Source organism: Narcine bancroftii, chromosome 5, assembly GCF_036971445.1.
Source record: "Narcine bancroftii isolate sNarBan1 chromosome 5, sNarBan1.hap1, whole genome shotgun sequence".
Lineage (NCBI taxonomy): Eukaryota > Metazoa > Chordata > Chondrichthyes > Torpediniformes > Narcinidae > Narcine > Narcine bancroftii.
Genome location: NC_091473.1, coordinates 168519511 through 168538322, shown reverse-complemented (window position 1 = coordinate 168538322; position 18812 = coordinate 168519511). Strand labels below are relative to the sequence as shown.

Below are 18812 nucleotides of genomic sequence, written 5' to 3'. Positions count from 1 at the left end.
TCTACCCCTCATAATTTTAAAGCCTCTATCACATTTCCTCTCATTCTTCTATGTTCTAGGGAATAAAGTCCTAATTTGTTTAACCTTTCCCTCTAACTCAGTTCCTGAAGTCCAGGCAACAGCCTAGTAAATCTTCTCTGCACTCTTTCAATCTTATTGATGTCTTTTCTGTAGTTAGGCAACCAAAATTATACACAATACTCCAAATTTGGCCTCATTTATGTCTTATACAACTTTACCATAACATCCCAACTCCTATACTCAATACTTTGATTTATGAAGGACAATGTAATTCAAGCTCTCTTTACAACCTTATCTACCTGCGACACCACTTTCAGGGAATTATGTATCAGTATTCCAGATCCCTCTGTTCTACCGCACTACCACACTCCTCTGATTTACTGTGTATGCCATTTCTTGGGTTATCCTTCCAAAATGCAACACCTCACACTTGTCTGCATTAAATTGCATCTGCCATTTTTTTCCATCAGGTCCAGTTCCCTCTACAAGCTTTGAAAGCCTTCCTTGCTGTACATAACACCTCCAATCATGTCATCAGCAAAGTTGCTGATCCAATTTACCACATTATCATCCAGATCATTGATATAGATGACAAACAGCAATGGTCCCAGCACCAATCCCTGAGGCCCACCACTAATCACCATTGTAGTTTTTTATCCATGAAGTATCCATTTGGTTGGAGCAAATAAGAATGTTTTTGCATATGACCATTGAATAATGTACATGACAATAAATTTATTAACATTATAATACTCATTGCATTAAAATAAACACACTTTACTCCAGCAGTCTCACAGTGTTCATTTACCCACCCCTTTCTGTCCTTCCTTTCAGACTTACTTGCCATAACATCTACTATCCCCTCATCTTCTTTACTTGCTGCCCTGCTGCTCTGTTTCCCACCAAAGCAAAGGTGAAAGCTTACATCATCTGGCTAGATCATCTCTATCTCAGGCCAGGTGTAGACTCCTCACAGATCCAGCACAGGACTTCAAACTTTCACCGATTTTCCAGCATCTAGACAAAGAAATCCCTCTTCCCAGTGAATTAAGATGTGTTTTCTGTGCTTACATGTTTCTTGTCGTTCTGCTAGTTATATCTTTTTTTACAGATATTTTAATTCATAGTTTTTGAGCACTTGTGAATGTCAAAGCCAATCAGCCTGAGGCCATGAATTCTGGAGATGCTCCCAGACATGTTTTTTTAAATCAAAAATACCCTGCTTTCCCTGGGAGATGCTGATCTGCTGGGAGGCAACTTCCAACAGAAAACTGTGCTCGGCGACCCACTCCAAAGCAAGCTTTCAAAATTAAGAATGATCTTTTTGGCAAAATTGCAACATTTTGGTCAGCAAAAGATCCAAGCCAGTTTTAAAATGTAAGACTGAATAGAATTTTTGATCACTAAATATATTAAAATACATGGGATAAAAGTGAGTCGAGAGTAAAATGAAGGTCATTGCTGATGTACTAAGATTGAGGAAATCCATCTTTTTTTGACATTCTTAAATTGTACCATGTATCCCTTATTGAATGCCTACTCTCTCATTTACCCTTCACTGTTAGTGCAAACAGACAGGATTTAAATATAGATTTGTTTAACAAATAATATTGATTTCATGTGCTTTCCCAAATATTTTAATTGCTCCACTTAAGTAATAGTTGCTCCCAAGGAAGCTTAATATTTTTTTTACTGAATAATAACATTATTTTCAATTCTAAAAAAATTGTGAAAATATTAAGTCTTATCAATCTAAACCCCTCTCTCCAGATAATCAGTCTACAAAAATTTCAAACAACTGCATTTTGAATCAATCATTTTTTTTTTACAGGAACAGCATTTTAAGTGTGAGGGTTATTTAAATCCAGTACATCAACTTCATTTTCAAATCCAGATATTTGAAGTCTGAATAGAATTGATGATCCACATTCTCAAGGGTCTTGCAATCAGGCTCAATATTTGATCAATAAAAGAGCAAGGTGTTTCTACTTGCTTGATGCATTACATGAGGCAGATATTGAACCTGTGTTTAGATACATGGAACTAGCTCTATGTTAATGTCATGGCGAACTTTAATTATTTTAATATTTTCTTATTAAATTTACAGGAAGAGCTGTGCAAAACACACACAAACATTCACACACAACACGCACATAAATACCCAGCACAATCACACATACCCCACACACACACACACACACACACACCCACACAAAAACATCCCACAATCACACACACTCCCCAACACATACAACACCCACATCCATACAAACATCCCACAATCATACACACCCCACAACACACATATCTCACACACACACACTCACACACATCCCACAATCACAAACACCCCACAACATGCACACACACACATACTGTACATAATTTTGAAAGACTTGATTAACTGGTCAGAAAATAGTAAATTTCTAAAGGAGCTGAAATGATCTTTTCTCTGGATATGCACAATTTTGAAGAGCAATAAAATACATATTCAACGATTAGGCATGAGGAAAGACATGGCTGACAGAGGACTGAATAATTAAGACAGTCCTGTCTGCCTCTGAGTAAAACAACTTTGCTCCCACTGACCCCTATGGAATTTTATGTCTTTCCCTGTTAATAAAGAAAGATTATGCTACGAAAGCAATGACTCATCAAGCAGCAAATTTAACTCAATTTCATATCCACAGTTATGCAACTTTAATATAAATAACTTGCAATATAAATGTCATCTTTGATCAATTTACATAGCTAGGTTCTCCTGGTTCTATTTGATGAGAAACATATTCTAACGTTCTGTTGACCATCATACCTCCCCTAATGGACAAAATCGAAAGGCAGGCATTTTCTGACTCTAGAATTTGGATAAGCATAAATTGGTTGTCATGTTTACCATGACTACATTTCCTTCAAGAGTAATTTAGGTGGGGAAATGATACAGTGCTGCATAAATACAAACTTCTTTCAAAAGTAAAATAAAATACAAGTTAACACTTCAACAACTAATTCTTAAAGAGGAATTAAGGCCAGAAATGTTTTATATCTATTGGATTGAAACATTCTTTGGCAATAACTAGACCATTAGTTGCCAATTGCATTTTTTGAGCAAATCATGGAGAAAACATGATTTGGAAGGCACTAACTACTTTTGGATGTATCGTAAAACAGTGATTTACAATGGAGTTTTAGAAGTGTCACTTTTGGTTTTATTACATCAACAGAAGCAATTGAATATTATAAGTTAAAGCACAAAAGTCTGCAGACACCGTGGTTGAAGTAGAAGCACAATGCTGGTGAAACTCAGCAGGTTGACCTGCTGAGTTTCTCCGACATTGTGTTTTAACAATTGAAATTTATATATTGGATTCCAAGTTACAAAAATTGAAAAAAATTGTTCAACTCCATTCTCAATCTAGTGTACATCTTGGTAAGCTCTGTGAATATATCATTTCTCGTATCTGCAATGAAGGAATTCACTGACATGTCCAGTGGCCAAATTTGCACAATTTATTTGAAAACTCTGTCTCTAGTATGTGAATATATTTAAACGCATCATCTATCAGCAAAAGAAAACTTTACAGGAAGTGTCCTTAATTGCCAATATGGTTAATTTTATCCAGTATTTCTTTTGAAAAAAGACAATATTAAGCTGCAAGATAACATGCAATTAAATTAATGGTGGAGGGAAATGAAATAGGAATTATCCTGCTTTGTCTTCACACATGAGTTCCTCGTATTGTCGCACTTCTTTGCCCAATCACTTAGGTGAACAAAAATCTTTCTGCCTGATGTGAGCTTCAAATGTTCAAGGGCAGGAAAAAAGGGTGGAGTTTAATTCTTCATTAAGTACATAAATGACAATCAGTGATAGTGGCAGGCAACACTCCAAGTTCAAAGCTTATGTCATGGATTTGATAAGATAGTGCTTTAGCTCTGCTGGTATCAGTTTGATTGGCATTTCCACTGCTTCTGGAAAAACTGAGACAGTAAGGACTCACTTAAACTTACACATCTGAGAAGTATCCTCTTTCATCAATTGCAAAAAAAAAACCCTCTATTTTGATATCCTCTTACTGTCAATGTTTTAGAGTATAAATAAACTCAACACATCAAATTGGCAGTTCAATTTTATGCTTAAATTATATTCGGCTCTTGCACCAAATGATTTGTCTGAAAGTAGAAGTGACCTTCGTACTACAGCAATCCAATCAGCAGTTATGGCTACAATTCTTCCCCTAAACTAATGTTTAAACATGGTTCATCTCAAAATTATACTGTATATTATTCTCAAAATGGAAAGAGAAAATTACAAGAAAAATTCAACTTTTTGAGTCGTCAAAGCAGTGGAAGATTAACTGTTGTCCAACAGGTCAAAAGATGACAGTTTTTTGTTAAGGAAGCATATTTTGCGGAGGAGTAAATGGAGTTTGGGTTACTCATTATGTTAAACACTAGCATGCAGGTATAAAAATGCTGATGAACCTTTAGCCACAGGACTGGAATGTGGAAATAAGAAAATCGTGCTTCAACTAGCAGATTATTTCATGAGCACTAATTTTTAGCTTTGACTCCTGAACATCATGTTCCATTGTGCCACATTTTGCCAGGGTGGGGCCTTCTACATGCCCCATTCATTGCACCTACTTGATTACACTAATGGATAACAGAGCAACAAGAAACCATGGCGTCTTGCGTCTCCAAGCTAAGAGTCTTGTCCACAGGATTATGAGAGTCATAGTCAGGGTGGACACCTAGCTCCTTTTTCTCTCAAGGGACAGCATCAAATACCAGAGAACATCTGTATACGGTGAGGGGAAGAAAATTTAAGGAAGAAGTCAGGGATAGATTTTTTTTTACACACGGTGAGTGGTGGAATACATTGCCAGGGATGGCAGTGAAGACTAGCCCAATAGGGACATTGAAAAGACTCTGAGACAGGCACATGGATGGAATAAAAATGGAGGGTTAAGCATGTGAGGAAGAGTAGATTTATATTGTTGAATTGGTTTGTATAGGCCAGCACAACATTGTGGGATGAAGGGCCTGTACTAATAAGCTATGTTCTAAAAGAACATAGAGGATTGAAATGGAGGATGAATTGGATTGGATTTTTTTGACTTGATCCCCCACCAGAATCATTCTCCCTGTTTCTCCCTCATCCGTATCTGCAAGCATGAGATGCAGAGGGTTTATTTTGCTGACATTTTGCAGGTCATTTCACTGGAATATCCCAAATTCCTGTGGGCTGGACTGAACAATGGCGATGCCTTCAGTGCCACACCAAGATAGCCGTACTCGCCAACACCCACTGCCCCCGAGATTGCCACTAGTTCTGCCATCTGAACAAGGCGACACAGGTTTTTATCCATTTTTAAATGTCTTTTAAATTCAGATGTTTTTTTAAAATCTGTTAAAATTAATAATCGAAACAAATTCAATATTTTTCCCCTCAGATTGCCAAATCCCATTCATTGAATTCCTATTGAAACCAATGAGATTTCAGGTTCAAAGAAGAAATCCCTTACAATAAGTGCTCATAACAAGAAGTAGCCGGACTGTCGGATTCCACACGGAAACAAGGGGCAGGGTGACCTGACAGGTGCAGCATTGACTTTGCTGAATCCAGGCCAAAACGCCCATGCTCCCATTTGGAATTGCCAGCATTAGCCAGCTAAATCCTGCCCATGATTTAACCAAATCCAAAAAGGGCAATAGAGTGAGTGAAAGGAAATTGGATTAAATTTTATAAATTTAGACAGACAGCATTGTTACAGACCCTTTCAGTCCACAAGTCCATGCCACATAATTACGGCCGATTGACCCCCCCCACCGCACGCTTTTCAAAGGGTGGGAGGAAACTGGAGCACCTGGAGGAAACTCACACGGACATGGGGAGAGCGTACAAACTCCTTACAGACAGCGATGGATTTGAACCAGGGTCGATGGTGCTGCAACAACGTTGTGCTCACTGCTACGTTAACCGCGCTGCCTCATATTAATTATTAGGGATTAAGAAGGTTGGGAGTGGGAGGAATAGTCAGAAATAGAAATATGCATAATTTTTAAAGCCTCCTAAACTAATTCACAACTGGATTCTACGTGATTATTATCCTCCAGAATTAACTTTGTGGTCAGCTTAATAGGCAATTGATGTGCAATTATGTTGGATATCAGAAGCCTGATAGCCTGAATATGCCTGAGATTGTCTGATCTTGGAAGCTCAGCAGGCTTAGGACTGGTCAGTACTTGGAGGGGAGACAGCCTAGGATCACCAGGGCCTGTACGTTTCTGCGAGGGGCGCTGGACAAAGCGGTGACTCCCTTTCCACCTTACAGTAGACAAAAGTTAAAGAATTTCACATATGTGGCATTCTAAATGTAATATTACATGACAATAATGGAACCTTTACCGTTATGCCATTCTGTGAAGCAAACACTCCAATCATCCAGTAAGTCATGGAGCATCTCATGAATACTATGACTTCCTGCCAGACTTGTACATTAACAATGGCTTTATGTTACAAAGAAAGGTCTTATGTTTGCAAGAAAATGTGGCTTGAAATTGGCTTCAGAAATATAAGAGTATGGGTTCACTGGAATGAAATCAAGATGTCAGCAATAAATTGTGAAAGCAGATATAATCAGCATTTTTTTTGTATTTTCTTGACTGCCGATCTTTTAAGAAAAGTAAGTTTTTTAAAAAGATAAATAAAACTTGACGCTTTACTATAACCAATTAATTCCTATTTTAACAAGAGAATGAGAGATCACAAAACAATTGAGCCCTCAAACAATTTCTGCTGTAGTGGAATATACTATCTTTCTGTTTCTGATATCCTAAAACAAAGGCAAACCTGCTTTCTTCATGATCCGAGCAGCCTTATTCTATGCAGGCCCCAAGAACAACTAATCAGGTTCATTGTTCAAAATACAGGTTAGTATTTGAAAGCTGACTGGGTTCCCAGTGGGGGTAAAAGATAAGGGAAGCATTTAGATGAAAAAGAATCAAACGAAATCTAATGGTTAGACAGAAATAATGTGGCAAGTGATTGAGTTAATGTCATTAAAATATTCATTCGTTTATTTAATTTGTTCACATTTCAATAAGACCAGCCTTTAGATTGATGTAGTCAAGTGGAAATGGGCGACTTAAATTGTTTTATGAATGGCTGGCCAACTGGAATGTGCTTCTATCCAACAACGGTTTAAAACTGAACACCTAAAAAAATGTAAATCTTACCCAGTATCCATTCTGAACGTGGAACATTTCACGGTAAAAACACAAAAGTGCAGGAAGAATTCAGCAGCTCTTGCAATATCCGTCCATAGGAGGTTACAGCCCCTTTCACACTTGCACGTGGTCCCAGGAATTAACGGCCAATCAGCTGAAAAAGGCTCAAGTGTGAAAGCAAAATCATCTGAATGCAGGTGTGAGGTGACGTCATCTCACGCCGGGGATAGATTGCCTCGACCCCTACTGCAGTCCCTGGCATCTTATTGACCAGCGTTGCAATCAGCCAAGCGTGAAATGGAGAATTGCATCTGGACACTTCCGATGAAAGGTAGAACAGTCCGATCCCCGGGGATGGCTCTTTGCAAGGGTGAAAGTGTACAATGTCCTGGTTAAGAGTGGCCAAAGGTGAACCAGCAAAAAATGCCATTCCTAACCGGAACAATGAACAGCTGATTTGCTGGGATGCAAGTATAAAAGAGGGGCTTATGATATATAACCAATATTTTGGGCCTGAGCAGATATCTCGAAGACGGGCCCATCCCTGAAGCATTGATTGTATAGCTTTACTTCCTATGGGTGCTACAAGATCTGCTGAGTTCCTCCAGCATTTTTGTGTTTTTACTATAATCACAGCACCTGCAGACTTTTGTGTTTCACTTGGAAAAATTAATGGCAGTGCAATTGTGAATTAAACATTTAATCGCATCACACTTTCTGAACATTTCTAAGCACTCAGGGTGCCTTTCACACCTCCAGAAAATGTGTGTAGACCTCTCTGGGGATGCCATTATCCACAATGGAAAACCTTTCCTCTGTAAAAGTAGAAACATAATCATTTTTTTTCCAATATGAAATGTCCAGACAAAATGCACGATGTGAGAATCGCCTATTATAAAGAATGATTTAGACTGGTATCAGAATATAATATGTTTTTACAAGTTTAACACAACTAGTGCCATTATTAGATTTTGGAAATCTAATTGTTTCCAATACATACTTATTACTTGATCTCATACTTGATCTCCAGATGATATATGTGAAGTTATTTTATGAGATCTAGTAAATATGTATGAATGGAAACAACTAAATTTGAAAACCTAATAACGGCAGTAGTTGTGTTAAACTTGCAAAAAACATTACTCCATTCTGATACCAGTCTAAATCATTCTTTATAATAGGCAATTCTCACATCATGCATTTTGTCTGGACATTTCATATTGGAAAAAAAAAATTACATTTCCTCTTTTACGGAGGAAATGTTTTCTCACAAAATCTTAATATAAAATAAAATTTAAACCCTTGTGTTCTGTTAGCTTATGAGAATAGATTCCATCTGTTTGATTTATGACCACTTAAGTACGAAGTCAATTGTTTCCACCATGGCAGAGTTCACAGTTAATGTGCCAGCATTTACCCATCATGAACATTTCTATTAAATTCCTTTTTGCAGCCAGATATATCACATTATTCAATCAAACTTCAGGGGTACAACAATTACAATTTATTACAAAGTTCATGATTTGTGGAAAAAGTGTTGGCGAATATCTACTTCAACAGGAGAAAGACTTCTGCAGTTCTATTTCCTTTGATATATTATCACAGTTGTAAGTACATCCTGGCATGTACATATAAAAGTCATGGATTTGGGATTAATATCTGTGGTGGGCAAACGATTGGAGAGGATTCTGAAAGATAGGATTTACAATTATTTAAAGAAATACAGTCTTCTCGAGGATAGTCAGCATGGTTTTGTGAAGGGAAGCCTGTGCCTCACGAGCCTAATTGAGTTCTTTGAGGGAGTAACAAAAGAAATTGATGAAGGTCGGGCAGTAGATGTGGTATGAATGGATTTTAGTGAAGTATTTGACAAGATCCCCCATGGGAGACTCCTTCTGAAAGTCATGAGGCAGGGGATATGTGGAATCTTGGATGTGTGGATACAGATTTGGCTTGCCTGTAGAAAGCAGAGAGTAGTAGTGGACAGGAAGTGTTCTACCTGGAGGTCAGTGACTAGTGGAGTTCTGCAGGGATTTGTTTTGGGACCTCAGATCTTTGCGATTTTTATAAATGCCCTGAATGAAGAAGTAGAGGGATGGGTCAGTGGGTTTGCAGATGACATGAAGGTTGGAGGTGTTGTGGATAGTGTTGATGGTTGCTCTCGGTTACAACAAGGATGAAGAATTGGCAGAAAAGTGGCAGTCGGAGTTCAATCCAAATAAGTGTGATGTGATGCATTTTGGTAGGTCAAACTTGCATACATGGTTAATAGTTGAATACTGAACAGTGAGAAATAACAGTGAGAAAGAACAATAAGAAAGAACAGTGAGAAAGGACAGGGTCAATTTTGTCATTTAAGAGAGGGTTGGATGAGTACATGGATGTGAGGGGATTGGTGAGTTATGGAGAGAGAGCAGATAGGTAGGACTAGTGGAGTTCACTTAAATCGGTGCAGATTAGGGGGCTGTAATGGCCTGTTTTCGTACTGTAATTGTTATATGGTTCTATGGTTATATACTTTGGGGGCCAAATTTGTAGATCTCTTATGGTTCCTACACAGATTGATCGGACAGTTAAGAAAGCCTATGGTATGTTCGGCCATTAATGCTCATTAATCGAGGAAATGAGTTCAGGAGTCGTGAGGTAAAGTTGCAGCTCTATAAATCTCTGGTGAAACCACACTTAGAATATGGTGTTCAATTCTGGTCTCCTCATTACAGGAAAGATATGAAAGCTATGGAAAGGATGCAAAAGGGATTAACCAGGACGTTGCCTGGATTGGAAAAGATGTCTTATAAGGCAAGGTTAGCAGAGCTGGATCTTTTTTCTTTGGAGCGAAGAATGATGAGAGGTGACTTAATAAAGGTCTACAAGATTATAAGAGGCATAGATAAGGTAGACAGTCAGCACCTTTTCCCCATGGCAAGAGTAGCAAATACAAGAGGACATCCATACAAAGTGAAGGGAGGAAAGTTTAGGGGAGAACATCAGGGGTAAGTTTATTTTACACAGAGTTGTGGGTGTCTGGAATAGGTTGCCAGGAGTGGTAGCGAAGGCTGGAACAAATGGGGAGTTTAAGAGATTCTTAGACAGGCACATGAATAAAAGAAAAATAGAAAGTTATGAGGTAGGGAGCCTTTAGTTTTTTTTATATGGGTCGCCACAACATCATGGGCCAAAAGGCCTGAACTGTGCTGTGATGCTCTATGTTCAACTACAAATAACATTAGAGTAATGGATTTCTATGCTGTGTTTATAATAGCATATAATTGGGTAAAATATCAGAAGTTAGCTGATGCTCACCTGATTGAACACAAGTCACTGCCTTCAGGAAAGGAGACAATTTAATTATGAATTAACAACCATGGGGGGAGTTAAATTGGATAACACTTAAAGGAAGGCTGTTAGATCAGGTTCCTGCAAAATATTCAACTATACACAACTCTATTTTGTTTGCACATTTTCATTACCTCAGAGACCTGTCAACATTAATTGCACCATCGTGGAATCTGGTTTAATAAGTATTTCACACTAGTTCCACCCAGTGCAAGCTAAATAAATATCATTACTTAAAAACTCATGCCTTGTTGACGGAACTGATTTTAACAGTCATTGCATAAGACTAAATATGGATTAGTGCAGACACCTAGATAATGGAAAGTTCAGTGGACAAGTTCGGAAGAGCAGACAAACTTCCTCCTGCAGCAGACCGCAATGCCCATCAAGCAATGGGGGAAAAACAGTCAAGACCTACACAAGGAGTAAACTCTCACTTTTATGGCACAACTCTGCTTAATTTAGTTCACACTTATCGTCATGTTCAGAGGTGACATTGCTCTTTCTCCTTGAAGAATTTGCTGATCTTTCTCAGTTTTGTAGTAGTCTTTATTTCACCAGTGCCATTCCAGAGGGGCTCCCACTGATACCCAGGAGATGTTCAGGCCATATTGCTCATGCGCTGATCGACACTTGTGACCTTCAAGGGCAAAGCTGTTCAAATTGACCATGTTCAACCTCCTCCACTGACTACCATCAGCCATTGACTAGGCACATGAGTCGGAATACCTGGCTGGGCAAATGTACACAGATGGCAGGCACTACGACATCATTAGGTAATGCTGTACTTTTTGTCATGGTTGGATTTATGAATCTAGCTTGGTGTAAAGATGGGGTAATGGCTTTCATTAACATTATAATCAAGCAATGAATGCAATAGTCCACCAGAACAATGAAGAGAAGAGCAGTGTATTGGGAAACTGGGTTGTGATCGTGGAAATCACAGCTGATTGATTGGATGGTATCAGCTCAGAAAGGCATTTTTCGTTCAGCTCTTTCTACTTTGCAGCTGTTGTTACGGGCTGAAGCCAGGTTGTGAAGCAGGCAGAAGACAATCATGAATTTCAAGACTTGCTTTGCCATATTCCACAACGTGACTCCAGTAGAGTCCAAGCACTGAAAATATTGGCTGAGTACTCCAACGATCTGTTCAGCAACACTGGGCTGACAGTTTGCTTCTCATTGTAGGTGCTTGCTTCTCGTTTGTATGAATTTCAGATTGGAGTTGGCAGACAATTTGCGTGAGTTTAGCTCTTGGCTCGAGGAGCCAACCCCTTTAGTTCTTTTTTCAATGGAGGTTCAACCATGGAGATCAAAGCCGATCGTCATAAAATGATTGCTGCTCAGATATCCAACGGCAACCTCGATTTGGTCACAAACCAGCTACGTATTTCAGGAATGCAAGCTTTTGTAGCTATGGAACTTCACAGGATGCACAGGTGATGGCCTCATTACAGCAGTCAAGGATTTCCTGAGAAGCAGCAGGCCTGTGAACTTGGCAAGTCCTTGCAGTCTGCTGCTTCCTGCCCAAGTGAAAGGGAGATGGATTTGGCTCCCTGGAGCTAAGTGTATCTGGTAACTCTGTATTGCAGCTGTGCAGCTGATCTGCAGGTATTGTATGTGATGGAAATTGTTAAATATTATTGTTGGAAAGATCCAGGGGCATAAATATTAAAGAAATTCACAGCTATTAATGGTGCATTTCAAGCCCTGCTCTGAGACTCCAGTTGCAGTAGAATCACCCAGAACATTATCTTTGCTGAATGGCAAACAAGCATTACCCCCATAAAAACACCACTACAGGGTAAATGTTTGTTTCTTCTTCAACCCACCAGCCCTCACCCCCCAACCCCCACCCCACCCCCACCTTCTTTTTTTCCTGGCAAGGTGCCGAATTCATAACGTTTCCTCCAGTATTCTACAGTCAGAGAGCAATGGGCACCAAAGTCAAGAACAGAGTCTGACTCAAGCCAGGAAACCAGACAAATGTTCATTACTACCCTACCACGCCATGTAGCCTTCACAAGCTGCGGCATTGCTTGCAAACAACAACACGTATGTTTGTGACGAATGAATCACCAAAAGCCCTCCATCTCACTGATAATATGTTTAAATAGCACTGGCCAGCTACTGGCTCCTCCGTGGAAGGTGACCATATGATATGAACCCTTTGGTTCTAGCTCATTGCAAAGTTAATGTAGTCTCTCTCATGGATTACAGTGGACAATAATTTATTTTTCCCCCCAAAAGGTTTGGTTCCTGAAAAAACAATTGGGCATTATGATTGGCAACTTCAACCTGAACACAAAGATCATTGTAGATGTGCTGTATCACATAGGAAGTTGGAGAAACATTAATTTAACTTTTATTGAATTTAGTATGTTTGATCGCATCATGATGCTGACACATTGCATGAGTTCAACTGACCTAAAAATGTTTTGCCGCTGATTTTCATTTGTACTCAGCATCTGATGCCTCCTAGTGTCAGTGTCCAACAATCGTCAGCCGACATTGATGGATTCCAGTTGCCCTGATACCACTTTTCCGTGGTTGCAATGACCTGGTGAAACTTTTCATCATGTTTGTCATCAAGATCAGCAGGGAAGAAGTCCAAGTGCGAACACAGAAACTAAATTTTCAGTGATACATTGCATTTCTTGGTTTTGTCTGCTTGAAGTAGACTTAAAATATGACAGGAAATCACAAAAATAGGTTACATCTAAAATATGGTACATGATAGGTTAATTTTAAGATGATTTTCAATCACCAGCCTGAAATTCATAAAATACACCCAAAAGTGTTCAAGTATCAAAATCTCATTGTCCAATGTTTTCAACCAATAGCAAAAGATAAGTGTTACACACTAACTAATGTCAAAACTATTTTATAGTTCAGCATGTCCAAGAGTCACATGCACTGCTGTTCTTTTCAAATCAGAAAATCCCCAGGTTGCAACAAGGTTCTTTTCCTAAGAACGGTTTGTGATCTAAACAGTTATTAAGTTAAAGAAAATAGTGCACGGGACATGATTACTGTGAGGCTGTGAGGCTAGAGTGAACTGGCAAGGGAAGAGAAGTCTCACCATCTCAGCTCTGCTTGTTTCAACTTAGTCCCTGATTGTTGTGTCTTGGGGGTGAGCAGAGAAGGCCTGTAGATATTGCCTATCGCCCTGCAACAGCTGGCAATTCCAGCCCCATCCCACCTGCAGGTCTCCCAAATTCTCATTTGTAGTATGGGGTCTCCATAAGCCAGGTATTTGTAACCCAGGAAAGACTCACCCTCCCAAGTGTGGGTGTACATATGATTCCAAAAATACAAAGCAGAGTAGGAATCTATTGCACCCAAACACTGAATCTGTATGGGAGGGGATTCATTTTATTTAACTACGGCACTCGCGGGAGAATGGTTTTAATTAGATGGCCACAACTCAATGATCAGGGATTTTTTCCATCACAACAAGAATGCTCAGAGAAATCATTAAAATGGAATTGCTGAAGGTGCAGTTGTGCATTCATTCCCTGAGCAAAGATAAGCAATCAGCTACTTGTTACATACCAATGGTTCATCTTTTGTTGGGTTATTACACATACAGTAAAATCTATTTTTCATAGTCTTGAGATTACCAGCAACTGCTGCTTGATCTAGGTGAGTTGCCCAAAAGCTACTATTATAACCTGCTTCATCCAGTATAGGTGACACTTCTTCGATACCTGATATAAAATTACAGCCTCTATTCCATTCTGCTACATACAAAGCTGGTACTGAATAGGAAATAAATGGATCTCAGAAAGGTTGCGATGATAATCTAATCGAGGGGGTTCAGATAACCTAAACCATAGTAGAAAACAAAGCTATTTTAGTCCTCCAAAGCAATAATAAATCTTAGCTCTTACAATACTGCAGCAGAGTTTATTTATTCATATGCTTGGAGATAGAGCAATTTATATTAGTAATATACATTTCCTCATTCTAGATATCACTTTCACATCAAGTTAGCCTGAATGCACTTCTGGTGCCTTTGCAGAAACTTACAGTACCTTAGCTGATAGTTTAATTTTTTTTAATTCAGATTTTTAAATTCTGATGCACTGCCCAAATAACCTACAACCCCGTATGTTGGAAAGGTGGGAGGAAACCAGAGCACCCGGAGGAAACCCACACAGACATAGGAAGACAGTGCCAGATATGAACCAAGATCACTGGCGCTGTATTAGCGTTGCACGAACCACTGATTAAAGTGTGGAAATCAACATGCAAAATCAGGTTTAGCAATGCCGTATTGTTATTTCTTTTTCTCCAAAGTCTGTAAATAATAAAAATGATCTAATAAGCTGAATAAACCAGGTAATATTGGCTGTTAATTAGATGTTAGAATAATTTGATCTGAAGATTTTAGAAAAAGTCAAAATCTAAATACCAAAGGTTCCAGCACATCTGGCACATATTCTTTACTGCAAGTTTTTTGCCCAAATATCATCTTTTATACATTTTTCTGATCAGGACTGTTCAACTTCCAGCAGGGAACATGAGCATTGTGAAGATGCACTGGCATGAGATTTAGTGACTTGAAGATGATAGAGGCCACTTTTTGTAGTGTGCCAGGTGCAAGTATGTACAGAATGTATCTGAGTGTCTTGCTTAAGAGACAAGCAATGTTGCTGCCAAAGCTTCATGTCACAAGCCACACTGAATGAGGATGGCAACTTTCCTTCACCAAAGGACTAATGAGCATCATTTGGATTTTTACATCTCTCCAATCTCCCATTATTTTTACTGATCCATACTTTCTAATTCATTTTTAAAGGAGGTAATTTAACATCCATAATTTCCTTGTGGAATATTCATTCTGTTCCTGGCTTGGACAAAGATTCTGGGTTGGTTGTGTAATCATTCCTGTATAACAAGAAATCTCATGTTTGCTGCCATGTCTTCAATAAAGAATAAAGAAAAATCTATGGAACTATAATCTCCTAATTAGTCTTTTTTGCCAAGGCTGACAAGTTCTTGTATGAAATTTTGTTCAATTGAAGCTTTATGCTTCAATTAGCTTTCAAAAATTAATCTTTCCAGCATTTCCCTGACTCAACTAAAACATATATTAGGTTTGAGAAGTATATACCTGCATATGGTACAAATGAGTGATGGTACGAAACTCTTCTTATCATATGGTGTTTCCAAACATTGGATCAACAAATATAATTAAAGTGCGAACATCTATAAAAATTCTTTTGAAACATCTGTAACAAAACTATTATAAATAACTCACTCAAGTATTTTTATGTCTTTTGGACCATATTGCATTAATAAGGATTATGCCAGTCATTGAAAGGCCAAGACCAGACCATTAGGAAGTTGGTTATATACATTAATACCCATAGAGACAAAATATAAACTATTTGACTTCGATGAAAGAGAAATGTAAAAACAATTGAAATATTGAAATTTGAACAACTTCTGCTCCTGCCAAAGTCAGTTAGATTCACTCAATACTCAAGTACAAACCGCCAAGAACCTTTAGAGCAAATGTTTCTCTGAACCTTTTGTTAATTTTGAAATCAGCACTGTTGAAAACCATATGAATATTATATTTTACAAATCAATCACTTGCAGTAAGTGTAATAAAATTAGAATTTAAATTATTATCTTCCCAATTTTCATTCTTCAATTGTAAAATAAGAGAATATTACAAATTATTTTACAACGTGATTTCTATTATGTGGTTACAGGGAGCCTGCCACAAGCTCACATTTGGTTGATTAATCAGAAGAAATTTTTCTTAAAAAAAACAGGAAAAAATATTTGTTTTTTATTTCTAATTAATGCAATTTCTGGTGTCTAACCAAATATAACATCTCATAACAAGCTCCCGTCAACTATCCCCAATCATCTTCAACTATTTCCAATATATCTGAGTTAATAATATTGCACCTTGCTCCTTATTCAAATAGCTAAACCTGCCTAGCAAAAATATTTCAACTATTCCCATTTTCTAACATTTTTGCTCATAATCCTCCAGAATTTCTGGAGTTCAATTGTCAGCAACATAAACGATGAAGGATACAAAAAGAGTCTGATATTCAAGACCAATAGACTTCATCACTTTTCTACTTCAGAACAGAACCAAGCACTAACTTGTAAACAAAATTAAATTGACTTTAAATAAAACAGAATATAGCTGATTTAGTAGCAATCATTTACGGAAAGCTAAACAGCTCAAATGAATCAAATTATAATTTACTCATGACCCTGGGTTAGAATTATTTGATCTGTTTTCATGGACAATCTTTGTTTTCCTCATATGAAATGCATTCCACAATATAGCTCTCGTCCACGCTGCTGAAGATCCAGCTGCGCTGGGTGGGTCACGTCTCCAGAATGGAGGACCATCGCCTTCCCAAGATCGTGTTGTATGGCGAGCTCTCCACTGGCCACCGTGACAGAGGTGCACCAAAGAAAAGGTACAAGGACTGCCTAAAGAAATCTCTTGGTGCCTGCCACATTGACCACCGCCAGTGGGCTGATATCGCCTCAAACCGTGCATCTTGGCGCCTCACAGTTTGGCGGGCAGCAACCTCCTTTGAAGAAGACCGCAGAGCCCACCTCACTGACAAAAGGCAAAGGAGGAAAAACCCAACACCCAACCCCAACCAACCAATTTTCCCCTGCAGCCGCTGCAACCGTGTCTGCCTGTCCCGCATCGGACTTGTCAGCCACAAACGAGCCTGCAGCTGACGTGGACTTTTACCCCCTCCATAAATCTTCGTCCGCGAAGCCAAGCCAAAGAAAAAGATAGCTCTCGTGGAAATGTTTGAATGTCCCAACTTAACTACACAATTAATAAACATTACCCCACATTTTTCCAATTATAAAATATAATTTAAAAGACCATAATAATTCTTAGCGATATATTTTTCTATGGAACTAGAACTTTATATTATAAACAAAAAGGTTTGAAAGATGCATTACCCTTCTTCCAGCCTCATTGTTATGTAGATTCATAAATGTCCTGGCACTATCATAAGTTCCTTTCTGATAGATCTTCTCCCTCTCCCTGGCATCCACGAACTCTTTTGCAAACCTGTAGCCATACTCTGCATTGTCTCCGCAGCCACCCCATAGCCAGTCACGTGGTAAATCCTTGGGCCTTGCAGCACGACTGCAGCCACACGTGGCCAGCTCCCCCTCACGACAAGCCCGGCTGATCGCATGCACCACTCCAGCAGCAGAGATCCCATAAGTGAAAGCAGTTTCTCGGCTTCCTAATAAAAATAAGACATAAATAGCTTCAATGGAAAAGAGTAAATCAATCCCCATTCTCCTCTGTTTACATAAAAAAGACATATTAACATCAATTTAACCACAGATGTCCTACATAATATCATTGCTATCTGTGAAAAATCTAGAAGGCTTTTAGATGAAGTAGTTGTATATTTTGCATATAGTCAGAAGAGGGATCATATGTTTTCATGCTAGAGGAGAGCAAAAAGCTGTCTCCTTCAAATCAGTTGTTGCACGATTCTGAAATACAGCGAAGAATATGCAAATTATTCCACAGGTTTTAATAATTAACTTTCTGACTACGATCCCTTGGAAAATTGAAACAAGGAAAATAAAATTTGCATTTAAGAATAAATTGCAATCTAGTCTGGAAAAATATCTTTTGACCATTAGCAATGGAGGATAGCTCTGCATTCCAGGTTACTAATTCAGCAAATCATTCCAGTTTTGGGTGCAGTTAGCAATTTGATAAAATGTGCCCATCATGTGCTTAAATTTCTGCGCAAACCTATCTGCATATCATCTCACGTCAAACCTTCCATGGGCCAGCCTAATCAGGAAGCAATCCAGGGAATTTTTTGCAAGTTCGTTTGCATAAATTTAAGAATGAAAAATGGTGCTGTTTTATTATAGCAGCTGAAAATATTATTACAAGCTCGTCCACTCCCTGAATCCCAAATTTTGATGATTGAAGATGCATTGAAACTACTACCCAACTGGTTACAGAGTGGTCAATTGCTTAGAAGATTTAAAAAGAAATACTTTAAAAGCATTAAAAATTTGCTTGCTGGAATTTTGTTTCAAAAAAAGATGCGTTCAGAATACGCGCAGATAGGAACGATTCTCAGAAACTTGCAGGATTAGTTAGTTCACTGTAGGAAGGTGGCCATTTTTGAAAATGAAGCAGGGTTTGATGTACTTTCTCAATGAGCACATTAGACTGTGGA

At 38.5% G+C, this 18812-nt stretch overlaps 1 protein-coding gene across 5 annotated transcripts in view; it reads right to left on the bottom strand.

Moving 5' to 3' along the window:
- Positions 1-18812, bottom strand: part of wnt5a (wingless-type MMTV integration site family, member 5a) — a 69941-nt gene that overhangs the window by 7174 nt on the left and 43955 nt on the right. For all 5 annotated transcript variants that reach the window (XM_069939665.1, XM_069939666.1, XM_069939662.1 and 2 more), the window contains one exon: positions 17554-17846. In XM_069939665.1, coding sequence (XP_069795766.1) covers positions 17554-17846 — 293 coding nt within the window. The remainder of the gene's footprint in view (positions 1-17553; positions 17847-18812) is intronic.